The sequence below is a fragment of the Branchiostoma lanceolatum genome, chromosome 18, assembly GCF_035083965.1.
Source record: "Branchiostoma lanceolatum isolate klBraLanc5 chromosome 18, klBraLanc5.hap2, whole genome shotgun sequence".
NCBI lineage: Eukaryota > Metazoa > Chordata > Leptocardii > Amphioxiformes > Branchiostomatidae > Branchiostoma > Branchiostoma lanceolatum.
The window spans coordinates 9034080-9047316 of NC_089739.1; the positions used below are offsets into that span (position 1 = coordinate 9034080).

The window sequence follows — 13237 nt, forward strand, 5'->3', positions numbered from 1 at the left end:
GAAATTACATAATGTATTTTGACAAGTATACACTGAGAATTTGCCTGCAAGCTGTGCTCAAATTAGTTTTGACCTTTCTCTTTAATCTTACACTTTGATTTGTATTGTTACTTTTTTGCCGGGGCGAGCCCTGGCTTAGAGCCCGTTTTAATTGGTTTGGTTTGGTTTGGTTTGGTCTGGTTTGGTTTGGTTTGGTCTGGTTTGGTTTGGTTTGGTTTGGTCTGGTCTGGTCTGGTCTGGTCTGGTCTGGTCTGGTCTTGTCTGGTCTAGTCTGGTCTGGTTTGGTCTGGTTTGGTTTTATTTGTTTGCTCAATTTTCAGAATCCTGTCCAAATGCCATGCCATGCTTAACTGTTCGTGGCCATTGATAAAAAAAGCACTTCAGATTGGCTACATTAAATTCACATTCGTATTGTCATACATGGTATTTCTCTCCAAAATCTAATTTCAAGCATGACTAAATCTTTTTAGGAAAGGTGTCAAAATGTTAGGTGTCGGTCATCCTGGTCATAGTGGCTGTCAATCAGTGCTCATGCTTTTGACTGCCTTTTGTTTGACAAGTTTGGACTCTGCAAAGGAAAGTAAATCTTTTAGAATGCCTGACAGAAAAGTGTTGAAACATCTTGACTACATTGACAGTTAAGCACTAAGAAGTAGCAGTGATAAAACATCTTAGGTTTGTAGGTTAAACTTTTATGAGAGAATGGGGTTATCTGAGTTCAATGTCCGGTGGTCTACTTAGCCACATGATCTGTCCCAGGATGCAATGCTAGCCTGTCTGGTTTTTGCCTTCTGTGTTTTTATTGGGCACAACATCGATCAGCTAAACGTTAGAATTATCTGTTAATTCAGTCAAAAATTGAATTTCAATCATAAATTGTTTATGTATCTGATATTCATTTTAAAGAAGAGGAAAACAATACCAGAAGCCAAAAAGGTTTTGAATCGTAAATATTTTTCTGGTTCAAAGAAAGTGTCACGAGTTTGTGCGAACTCGTGTGAGTAATGCTTTTTGAATGGAGACTGGGGCACGCCTTGGGGGAACATCATTATAGATGCATGAACTACATAACATTTCACTTTGTGCCGTAGAAAATCCCAGACACATTAGTTGGTAAGTAGTTGGTGAATATGCTGCTCTTGTACGTGCATGGGAAAGATGGGGAACTGTACGAAATTGAGTGTGCCTTCTCACCGAAGGAGGTGCCACTCCTCAAACAGGTAGCTTTTGTTGTTGACATCTTGTTAAAGGGATAAATATACTACTGTCAAACCTGGATTCAGCAACCACTCAAGGGACCAAGGAAAAATGGACAGGTGGTTGCTCAGAACAGGTTGGCATTAACTATGTAAACTTGTACTGTTTCAATGTGACTTGTGACTGGGGGTGGTTGTCTGCACTATATAGGTGGTTGCCTGACCAGATTTTACTGTTTTTATTTGTTTCAGCATGTGTCCACTTTGCTGCTGTCTTTAAGATGTTTGCACACTGTCTAGTATAAGATGTACCTGTCTTGATCAAGCGTTCATTCAATTACATTTATACATGAACAGAACTCTTTCTAGCCTCCACACCTGTCCGGGCTTGACAAGTCTGCCTTTTCCCCTAGATTCACATTTGTATTGCACTTTGTTTCTAAAGCACTCGGGTTGTTGTTGCCAGCCCCTTTTCGTTATTGGCAGCATCTCTATGCATCCCTGGTCAATCAGAATTTTATGCAATTGTCTTCGATATGGATATAAAATCTGGTAAACCCATTCCAGTGGGCTCTTTAGAAGTACAATGTAGAAGATTTACCAGTAGCATCCTTGGTCAGTCTGAATTCTATGCTTGAACTTAGACTTGTAGTGTAAAGTTCGGATAATGGGCTATCACAGAATATTGTCTTTCAAACTCCTATTCTTTTCGATGTGGCTATAAAATGTGGTAAACCCTTCCAGTAGCCATGTTAGCTATTTTGAAAGCTCAGTCCAACCAACTGACACTAAAAAGGTTGTCTTTGGGAAGCAAAGCATGTTATAGGGATTGAACAGTAATCCAGGGGATTAGGGAGGATTAGGATGTGGTGACATCGGATGAAGGGGATGGAATCCTGTTTGCTTGGGCATCTGCCAAGTTGTTTTAGTCCAAACTGTGCTTTCCGTGTTTTCATTTGTAGCGTTGGGAAAGAATCTCTGCCTTCAGTAGGTTTTTTCATGGTACTAAAATAAGCAAATGTCCATGTGAGGCCTCAAAGTATCAGATGCATTTAGCCTTTTTTAGTCAAAAGTTTGCTTAGCCTTGATGGTTGACCGACGAGGTTACTGTAACAGTATTAAGGTTGTAGACAGGGCAAATTTTTATAAATCCATTGTATAAAGACTACATGACTTTTTAGTAGCAACCTCTTAAGATATTGTGACATGTCGTTACTAGTTATCATCGTGTAGAATATCTTTGGCAGGGCTAGAAGGTGTTTTTTTTTCAGTCACCACATATCTTCAGCTCTTTAGTACTTTACGTCTCAGTAGACGGTCACGTCAGCTTATGTCAGTATCTCTGCTTCAGTCTGTTACTCTGTGTGATCCTGGTTTGGCTCATGAGGCCTGTTATTAATTCAGTCACCACAGTTGGTGCATCATACATTATGTATGGCTCTGTAGGTCATAATTGTGTTGCTATCGTGCCAGCATCGAATGAAATTTGGCAGAGACATTCAGTATTTACGAAATGTATGTTGCAACCATGTGCACTGTTACGGATTTAAAGTTAGATTGTTGCCACTACCCCAGTTTTTTTTAAGCAGGAAAATAATGATTATTACAAAATGTAAATCCATGAAAAATGGAGGTATAATGATTGTTTTTTATATGCTATGGCTATGCTCTTGACTTTTTTTGGTGTCAGACAGCTTTTGTTTGCTCTGTCTGCACTACAATTTAATGTCATTAATTGGTTTCCTTGTTAAATGTCTTTAAGTTTGTTGACCATGGAACTTAATTGAATGATGTCTGAAGATTTACAATACTGTAAATCTTGTCAACGAGACTTCCTCGGTGGTTTTATTTTCTCAGTGAGGTCATCGCCGCAAATATATCTTCCTTGTATGACTGCTGTACCACAGAATTGTTTCAACCGGGAGTTTAAAAACGCAGCGAAAATCTCATTTTCCCTCCCACTGCGAAGTAAAACCGCAGCAAACGTTGGTGAATTTACTGTAACTGGTTTTTCCCGCCCTTCCCAATTTATGCCCCGAGGCCAGTTGACATATAGAACAAAGAGCAGGTACAATAAAATATGTCACAGTCGGCTTAATAATGTTTTCTCCCTTTCTAAGAAATTCCCTTGTGGATTATCTGACTCGTATAGTACCATAATAATGATTGTCATATTGTAGAAAGGTCATCATGATATTTCATATTTTTACCCTGAAAATCACCAATCTACAATAATTATTGACTATGATGACATTTATATTGTCTTCGTTACTAGATATAATTGTGCAGCTTGCAAATGTACTATTGTGGCATACTCATTTACTATTTAGTATGAATTCTTTTATGATGAAAATTTTGTAACACTAGTGCGTAAAAGTCTGTACAATACTTGATTAAATTTTTCGTACCAGGTTCGGTGACCTTATACAGATATTAATGCCTTAGGGCTAACCGTGCTGCACATCCTTGAAACGTGCTTAACACACTTAGGCAACCCCACTCTGGTTGCAAGGAGTCCACAACGTTTTTTTCTATCTCCACTAGTTATATCATTTAACAATCTATTGACAGAGGCGTTATAATTGCTAGTTATAAGACATAGTCATGATATTAACAGAACATCCCAAGCATATTTGATATCATATTAATGTATATTCATAAAGTTGCCACCCCTGTTGAAATTATTGGTTTAGTCTGAGACATTCCATTGTATGCGAGGGAAATACCTGTAGGTAGTTATACCATTCAGTTAGACTACAATGTACCAGAAATATGCACGTCAGCCATGTTCTACGTGTGGACACACCCTACAAAAGGGCTTACCTGTTCGAAGTGTCATGGACATACATTCCCTGTTCCGTACAAACCAACAAGAAGGTAGACTTGGCGCTTAAGTTCTGGTATTGTTTTACAGATGGTGGAAGGTTGCCTACTGTTATTTGAAGATGTTTTTGTTTATGAAAATTAGGTCACTAGTCTTCATACATGTATCAGATATTTCTTGAATGGACCTGAAGGTGTAATAATCATTTACAGTGTACTGTATGTTTGCATCTTGTGTTTTTGTAGCCTAAAGTAAAGACAAAAAGGTAGAAATGGTGCTTAAGTTCTGGTATTGTTGACAGATGGTGGAAGGTTGACCTACTGTTTTTGTGTTGTTTTTCTGTATGTAAAGTAGGTCACTAGTCTTCATACTCAGTATACATGTACGCATCAAACAGTAGTCAGAGACCATGAAATATTCCTTAACCTTTTCTTTACTGCCTAACCTTATAATCAGTACAAATCTGTTGCCAGTCGGCTACCTTAGCAGGCTGAGGGTTAATAATTAGAATGTTGGCTTGCCTGTTATTTTTTTCAGGGTAAAGACACTATATATTACATGTATTATCATAGATATATTGTTTGCACTGCAATCTTATAGAATTTAGATTATTAAGTAGCTCAATAAATGTTTTTTTTATAGATTATGCTATTCTCAAGATGTTCATGTACCAAATGTACATGCTGAGCACTGTTTAATGTATGTATTTCTTGTTGTTGTCCCAGATGACCCTGACCATCCAGCGTCCCCCAGGGATGGGCCTCGGTGTCAGCATCGCAGGAGGGAGGGGCTCTACTCCTTATAAGGGCGACGATGAGGTAAGTCGGCACTATGGACAAATTTTCTTTTCCTTTTGTATCCTTAAGTTTCTCTTTTGTATTTCTGGGGTGTGATGAAGTATAACTACGTCTGAAATTATGTACAATTCCACAGTTTATATACATGTATGTACTTATATTGCCAAACTCAACAACTTACCCCCCAAAAAAGTCCCAACCGAGTTGGAATCTAAGTAAACTTCTCAGTGACTTGTGACAAATAGTGCTGTATGTATTTTAGCTTGTAGGCTAGGTTTGTTTTCTAGCAAAATCCATTTTGTTCATCTTCCTCCTTATCCAGGGCATCTTCATCTCTCGAGTGTCAGAAGACGGGCCAGCTGGGAAGGCAGGGGTCAAGGTCGGCGACAAGTTGTTAGGGGTCAGTTTACTTAATATTCATGTCACATTCGCTTTTGGGATGGTGTGCCGAGAAATCGAGAAATGGGGTGCTGTTTACTGTAAAATCAACATTCAAAAGACTGTTGGCTTCATTCAAACGATATCATTGCAAAGGTTTTCATGAATACCACAAATCTAAACATAGTACGGGAATTTATAGACTTACAGTAAGATTATTATTTTGATTGTTAAACAGCATTCTATATTAACAATATCGCACCTGCTACAGGTGAACAATGTGCACCTGGAGGAAGCAGAGCACCACGAGGCTGTGGATTGTCTGAGGAACAGCGGGAACACAGTACAAGTAGTGGTGATGAGGGAGGTAATGGTGGAGAGAAAACCCCCTCCACAGCCTTCTGTAGGGGTAAGTCCACAGTCATTTCTTTATTGTCATTAAGAGCAAGGTTTAGATATATTTATGTTAGAAATTTAAGTCATTAGCATTCATCATCCAAATTTAAGTATTTTCAGAAAATAAATGTCTGGTAATTTTAGCCTGGGTGCTTTTGGATTACCACTGGCTGCTGCTATAGGAGCCCCCGTAGTATTTGGATGGCGCCCAGGCTATCATTATTTGTGCAGTGCACAAAACGAACATGTTGATGTACTAATTCATGACTCCTGTTTTTCTCCTGTCACATTTTTGGTGCAATAAAGTCTCAACCTTTCGGATGCCCCCCTCCCAAACATGGTGGAAGGCCTGGTGGAATGTTCCTTCTTGAGATGCTTTTGGGAAAATTTCTCTGTCTTTCCTTTTTCATGAAGTTCAGAAAGAAGTCCTCTGTGATCTACCTTCTTTTATTCTGTATCTTTCTCACCTATTAAACGTTTCTTCATGACATGTATATCCTTTGCTGCATCTTGGAGAGAGGCTACAGTCTTGCCATTGTTACATCTTTTGTTTCTGGCACTTTTGACAATACTGCCAATGCAATGTATGTGTGTTTCTTTTACAACTTTATAATTGTTTAGATCATTCTATTTCTGAGAGGCATTCTTGCCTTCTGTGCTCTTCCTCCCTTTTTTCTGTCTTGCTTTAAAAAGCTGCTATATTTTCAGGAGGTGCCTCAGCCAAGACCACCTACCCCACCTAGCATGCCTGATGAGGCCCCCACAGAAGTAAAGAAACATGGCGTATCTTTTGCATCATCAGGCCCAGATGTGGACGTGCCATTGGAGGTAGTTACAGTCAACCAAAACTTGCTTACCCAATCATGCCCCCCTCCCACAAATCCTTGAAGTGTACGATTTATCCGCAATGTGACAACAGGAATTCTTGTCAATACATAATGATTTTACTAGATTTTTTATTCTCTCCAAATGGTATCAAAAATGAATTGAGGGCAACACAATTCCTCTCTTCTCTCAAATTCATTGCAATTTGATAATTTCAATAGACTTTTTTTGTATACTTATACAAGGGTTATCTGTACTTCTTTCAGGCGGCTATGTTCAGTTGTGTATCAGTGTGTATTCACGTGTCTCTTTTGTCTTTCTGTACAAAGTATCTAATACATGATTGTTTTCCTATTTGGTATATGTCTGTCTTTCTTGTATATGAAGTCTTGTACTTATACATATGTAGTTTTGAACACATGATTGTTTTCCCTTTTGGTATATATCTGTCTCTCTTCTGTGTTTTCTTGACTATTTCATTTGCATCCTATATTCAACCTTGAGCATGTTGTAGAAAAATGACGAGATTTTAATTTCAGGTTGCCCCATCCAACAACACTTCCCTTGACCCTCCCACCCCGGCCAAGAGAACAGGGGTAACCTTTGACCCTCCCACCCCGGCCAAGAGAACAGGAGTGACCTTTGGCCCTCCTGGGGTGACCTTTGCCCCCGCGGAGGGGGATGATGGTCCAGAGGAGGTACATGATTATCCAAATGAGTTCCCTCCTCTTTTTGGTGTAAAAATTGGTGTCTGTTTCTGGTGACGTGGACATTATAAGTCAGGTTGCCCCTTCCCCCCTCCCCATCTCAGCAATTGTTGTTTTCTCTTTGTTACTTTTCAACTCGGATTTTAGTAGTCGTCTGTCTCTTTCTCAGTCCTCAACTTAACTGAGGTTGCCTCTTCCACCAACCCCATCCCAGCATTGGTCAAGTTTTCTTCTAGGTACTTCATAATGTTCAACTGTGGGGTTTTATGATTGGACTGTCTCTTTCTTGGTCCTCAACTTAACTGAAGTTACCTCTTCCACCCCCACCCTGGCAATGGTTGTGTTCTTCTTGGTTCTATGTTCAAGTTCAACTGTAGGGGTTTAGCAGTTGTCTGTCTTTCTCAGTCCTCAACTTAACTGTGAGGTTGCCACCCCTCCATCCCAGCAATGGTTGTTTTCCTCTTGGCACTTTATAATGTTCAACTGTGGGGTTTGAGTAGTGGTCTGTCTTTTTCTCAGTCCTCAACTTAAGGGTGATGTTGCCCCTTCCACCACCTCCCCCATGCCAGCAATGGTTTTCTTCTTGTCACTTTATAATGTTCAACTGTTGGGTTTTAGAAATGGTCTGTCTTTCTCAGTCTTCAACTGTAAGGTTACCCTTTCACCCCTTCCACCCTTCTACCCCCGTAGCAATGGTTGTGTTCTCCTTGGTTCTGTGTCAAACTGTAGGGTGTAGCAGTGGCCTGTCTCTTTCTCGGAGTCCTCTTCCTCTTATCAGCAAGTACGTGCATTCAGTTGCTGCTGAAATTAGAGAGATGTTTCTCTGGATTTCCCTGTACTGTTGTGAAGGCTTTTGTTTTGTGACTTCTTTTTCTTGTAGGGTTGGTTTCTGAGTCTGCTAGATTGGTTTCTGAGTCTGCTACTATGGGATGAACTGTTTTCCTCTTATATTTGTTATTATTAGATAATTAGTTGTTAGAAAGTGTTAGATTTGTCGTTTTGTTAATTTTAGATGCCTGATTACAAAATCAAAATTAATGTAATTTCAGAGTTCTTCTGACTCATCAAGCTCAGCCAGCCCAAGAGAAAGTCCCCAAGCTCGAGAACAAGAAGCAGAATTCATGATTAATCCTGCGTCTCAAATGGTACATGATAAAGTAAAACTGTGCAATAACAAGGGCTGGGCTGTGTGTACTCAGTATAATTTCTCCATGGGATGAAACTAGGCAATGGTGTTTCTTGGTTGGGTGTGGCTTTTGGTGAGAATGTGTCTATACTGAGATTATACTACATGACTGTACACTACTGACAAGCCTGTCCAAAATCTGCTCATGCACTCTTGTTTTCAGGGTTAGGTGTGACCTTTTGTGAGAATGTTATGAGCTAGAGAGAGACTGTACTAGCAAGCCTATCTACAGATTGCTCATGCACTCTTGTTTACTTGGGAATTTGGTCCGCCTCTCCTGTGAAGTCTGGTATCTTCTGATCAGCTTAGCCCGTTGACCTTAGTTTCCACAGTTTGGTCTCCTAGACTCCCTCGTCAGTTTGTGGAAAGTCTATTTCTTAGACTCGTCCTTTTTTAGTGACCTTACTGTACTTATCTCTTAGGAACTTATTTTTGCCTTTTTGTCTATTTCATTTTTAGATATTATTACCTTATTTTACCGGCTTACAACTGTCCTTTTTTTCTCAAGCTGCTTTTGGTGAAATGTCATCGGGACATATATGACCAGTTGTCATCATACATTGCATGCTTTCTGTTTGTTTCAGAGAGAGAATCAGTTCAGCCAACCAGATGATCCTTACAAAGTAGCGAAGGCCCAAGAGGTGTCGTTCGCGTCTGAGTCCGAGTCGGATTCAGAAGTAGAAGAGGTAGTTTGAACTGCTTGAGGTTGAAAAATTGTCATTCCCCTGCACATGTGAAGTAAACTACATGTAGTTGCCATGTACAATGTAGGAAGGTGGTCTATATTGCTGTCATTCTTGCCTTTTAGAAACACACTTGCCTTTTTTTTTCTGTCTTACCTTATCCACGGTTACCCAGGTCATACATCATTTTGTAGCATTTTGTGGTAGTGGCACTCCCTTCTGTGTTAATGTATAGTGTTTGTAGTTTTCATGTTTCGAAGACAGCTGTCCTTCTTGTGCTACATTTGTATGTTGACATTATTCTTGTAGAATGTCAAAAAACCCTCTTTAAGAAGTCGTCCCGTTCTGTTCCTCTGATTCTTGTGGACTGGAGACAAATATTTTTGTCACTTCTAGATCAAGGTTTGAAAGTTAACTGTAATTGCCAATTCAAAAAAATTGGACTTGCCCAAATTAAACCCCTGATTCTTTGTGGATCATAAGTTGTAGATAGTATTTCTTATAACAACCTTGTCCACGACTTGGCCTTAGGCTCTCCCTGCATGTACTTTTACTTCCTACAGCACATTTTCCAGCTATTTTGGTAAAAGCTTGCACCTGTTTCAGGAGACTGCCGATCCCTACAGTGACTTGAAGCAAGCGAAAGAGTCGCCAATCATTCCTGAAAAAGTTGGCATAACTTTCGCTTGCATGCCACAACTCCTAAATCCTTCAGAGGTAAAACAAAAGTACATTTAGCATTGTTGACCTTGACCTTCCACTTGGTTGTTGGTCTCTGTAGGGATTCTTGTGAACTTGGAGATCTTTAGTGTTTTAGTTAAGTTTACAAAAATGAGGAATTTTTGGTCTATTCTGCATAATTGTCCCTGGCTCTTAGAAATGTGAAGATTTCTGGTTCTGTTGCCCCCCTCCCCCTTATTCCCAATGACCTTTATTGATGAAATTCATGTGATTGTTGACCTCACTTGTGTCATCATGCATCTCCTGTCTGGTGATAGGGGATGTTGAATCGGATCCAGTTTTGGCTTGTTCTTTTCGGTTTTGGAGACTGATGTTTTCTTGATTCCTGACAATCTGTTAATCATTCTTTGGACTTCTTTCAAAAATATTTCTTGTAATGCAAGGATAGTTTTTTTCTTCTTCATAGAGTTGCTCTCACTTTCAGAACGCCCCTCAGCCAAGGCCCCCAAGCCCACCAAACATCACGGTGCAGGAACCCTCGCCGATGAAGAAAGTCGGGGTGTCCTTTGCCTCAGAGGTTGAACCAGAAGAAGAAGAAATACCTGTTGAGATTGTAAGGAGGCATTCGTGTGCATGTAACTTTATAACAGGAGGAAGTTACAAAAACTTCGTGCATGAAGAATATGAAATCAACATGTCCAACTGACTGACGGTCAATTAGTCCTCCCTTCTGTTAATATATGCAAATGCCTGATCATAGAGGTAGAAGGCTGCATCCCTAACTCAATCATGCATGCTTGTCTCTGTCAAAAACAATGATGCATGATTGTGCATGTGCATGTTGTTGATTCCACTTTTTCTTTCCATCAGCCGAATCAAGACTTACAATACTTTAATCTGCTACTAATGAGTGCTTCATTAATAACCTATTTTTCACACGACAGTATTTCAGAGTAGTTGATTGACATGCTGATCGGTCAGGCGACCAGTTACACGGCTGATTTCTGCTGTACTATTGCATGTGGGATGATAACTGCATGTGGTCCAAATGTAGTTCATGTATGTAGTTGCATGTTAAACTTTACAGTATGTAGTATTGTGCATGTGCCCTCAATTGATTTTCTGTCACTAATTTTTCCTTTCCACAGTGCATTTGAACTGTCTGATTTACTAATGCAGAAGATGTACAAGAATCAAAAGTTTGTTATCTAGTGATTTACCAACCTGATGAAACTATTCACTCTGTAAATGCTGTTGTTTTAACAGGCCGTTCCAGTTAACAAGAGCCCTCCCGGCAGTCCAGAGAAGGCACTCACAGACGAACAGGCCTCGGCAAAGAAACACGGCGTCACATTCGCACCCGAACCAGAGGTGGAGATTCACGCCGAGGTATGTATAGTAGGTTGTTGTAAAATTCAATTTGTGATGGAATCATAAAACTTGAGCCCTTGGACTTTCTTAATGTTAGGACCATGATGTAGCCTTACATATAATTCTTTGATGAGAAAAGCGTATAGCAATTGTGACCACCTTGATTTAAGAGATGAGTTGTACAAACTTTTCTCTTGCTCTGTTGTTGTGTGTTCTCTTGCTCTTCTCTGATCACTTCTCATCTTGTCCTGTGACTGTAACAATCTCACATCTCCATGCTCCTTCATGCAGCTCTCCTCTGAACAAGGAATGGTAAGGATTGCTGTATTTACAATTCACATGTAAATACAGCATCTGCTCATGCTTGAAGTATGGGCTTCATAGCTGCTGAAGTTTCCTGTCTTATTCATCACATTTACTGCCTGTTATACAAGCTAGACGCCAAGAGATATCTGTTTCCATTTGTCTTCCCTGTCTATGCCTTTGTAGCTTCTATTTTTGTGTGTTAAGTTGCAGTACTAGATTACACATATGGGGGCTGGTTTGAATAAAGCAAAGTAAAGCCTTGCCAATTTATCAGTGGACTAGCCCCCTGCTGTAGTGATTGCGCCACTGTGTGACCCGAGGGCTGTAGAAGCAGATAGGCACTGCCCTATATACACCAAAAAATGTTGGAAGGACTTTAACTTACTTTTAAAGGTGTTTCCAATTACATCTGTTTTGTAAATTGTCTGGTTTTGAGTGGGAAAATGTTCAAACTACATTCTTGTACAGTTAGTAAATGATTTCTAACTGCCTGGCTTTCATAATGTTATTTGTTGTATAATGACAACCATGTTTGTTCATTTGTTTTCAGACCATAGCAACAACGTTGGTGAGAGACCAGCGAGGATTGGGCTTCAGCATAGCAGGGGGAAAGGGCTCAACACCATATAAGGGCAATGACACAGTATGTACTTTTTCATTTCAACTTTATAAGGGCAGTGACGCCATATAAGGGCAATGACACCATATAAGGGCAATATACAGTCGTATGGTACACATTCTTGAGAAACTTTCTATCCAATGGTATTGTCCAAATCCTGTTACACCTTGTGCCGAGATTTCTGGGATGATTTGAATGGGGTTATGATAATGGTTAAAACAACTGGTTAAGAAGATCCAATCAAATTCAGACATGTACAGTATAAATATAGATCATGCAAATCAGTGCCTCATTTACATATTTGATGAGAAAATGCAACACTAGCCTTCTTTGCTGAGATTAGACTTTTATTCCTCAGACAATTTGTCGTATTTGGGTGAAGAGGATTATCAACTATCATTTATGCCAATGAGAACCCCTTTACAATACATCATTTGTCAAAGGTAAGAGGTCGGGGTGCAACTCAAGTTGTTCACGTGTTTTCTGCAGGGTGTGTTTATCTCCAGGATAGCGGAGGATGGGATAGCAGAGGCGGACGGCAAACTCGACGTCGGCGACAAAATCATCTCGGTAACTCTTCACTTACATGTAACCTCTAATAACATTAATCCGCCAGGTTACATAGATCCACCACTTTGAAAAACAGTGGGGTTTGATAGATCTTTAGTGTAGCAGCCCCAGGTATGCACAGTTTAGATAAACAGAAGTGTATTTTACTGGGGGGGCGCTGGGTTGGAGATCTGTTTGATGTATCTTTTCTGGGTGGTGGAATTATTTACCCTAGTGGAATTTTATGTAAGTAGATGTTACAGCCAGGGTTCAAAATAATTTTTACAGCCAGGTTGCCAAATGCTAGGTTGCCCATGACATTGCGATGCAACTGGGCAACCATGTTATTTTGAACTCTGACAGCTATCTGCAAATTTGTCCTTTTTTCTGCGTGTTATTGTTTTCTGAAGAAACAAAGTTTACTTTCTATTATAGAATACAGATTTACAGTCTTTTAGATCATTCATGTTCTCTTAAATTATCTCTATAACTCTTCATTTACTGCTATCTCAAGAAATAATCATATGTTAACTTTGTACAATAAAAATTACAGATTTCTTAGTCTTTTAGATAATTTAGATTGATACTCCTTTTGAACCTTTGATCTCATTCAAACAGTACTTTGAACTTGAATCTGATCTTCTCCTTAATTCTGACTCATATCTCCTCAATTTAACATTGAAAATAACTTACTTTTTAGATCTAATCTCTTTCTTTTC

General features: G+C 39.5%; 1 protein-coding gene across 9 annotated transcripts in view; it reads left to right on the plus strand.

The window, feature by feature from the left end:
* Positions 1-13237, plus strand: part of LOC136424279 (protein scribble homolog) — an 89301-nt gene that overhangs the window by 51744 nt on the left and 24320 nt on the right. For 8 of the 9 annotated variants that reach the window (XM_066412818.1, XM_066412820.1, XM_066412822.1 and 5 more), the window contains 13 exons: positions 4746-4838; positions 5140-5217; positions 5467-5604; positions 6300-6419; positions 6956-7114; positions 8173-8268; positions 8894-8995; positions 9599-9709; positions 10158-10286; positions 10940-11062; positions 11336-11356; positions 11901-11993; positions 12459-12539. In XM_066412818.1, coding sequence (XP_066268915.1) covers positions 4746-4838; positions 5140-5217; positions 5467-5604; positions 6300-6419; positions 6956-7114; positions 8173-8268; positions 8894-8995; positions 9599-9709; positions 10158-10286; positions 10940-11062; positions 11336-11356; positions 11901-11993; positions 12459-12539 — 1344 coding nt within the window. The remainder of the gene's footprint in view (positions 1-4745; positions 4839-5139; positions 5218-5466; positions 5605-6299; positions 6420-6955; positions 7115-8172; positions 8269-8893; positions 8996-9598; positions 9710-10157; positions 10287-10939; positions 11063-11335; positions 11357-11900; positions 11994-12458; positions 12540-13237) is intronic. The other variant, XM_066412816.1, reaches the window with a different exon arrangement.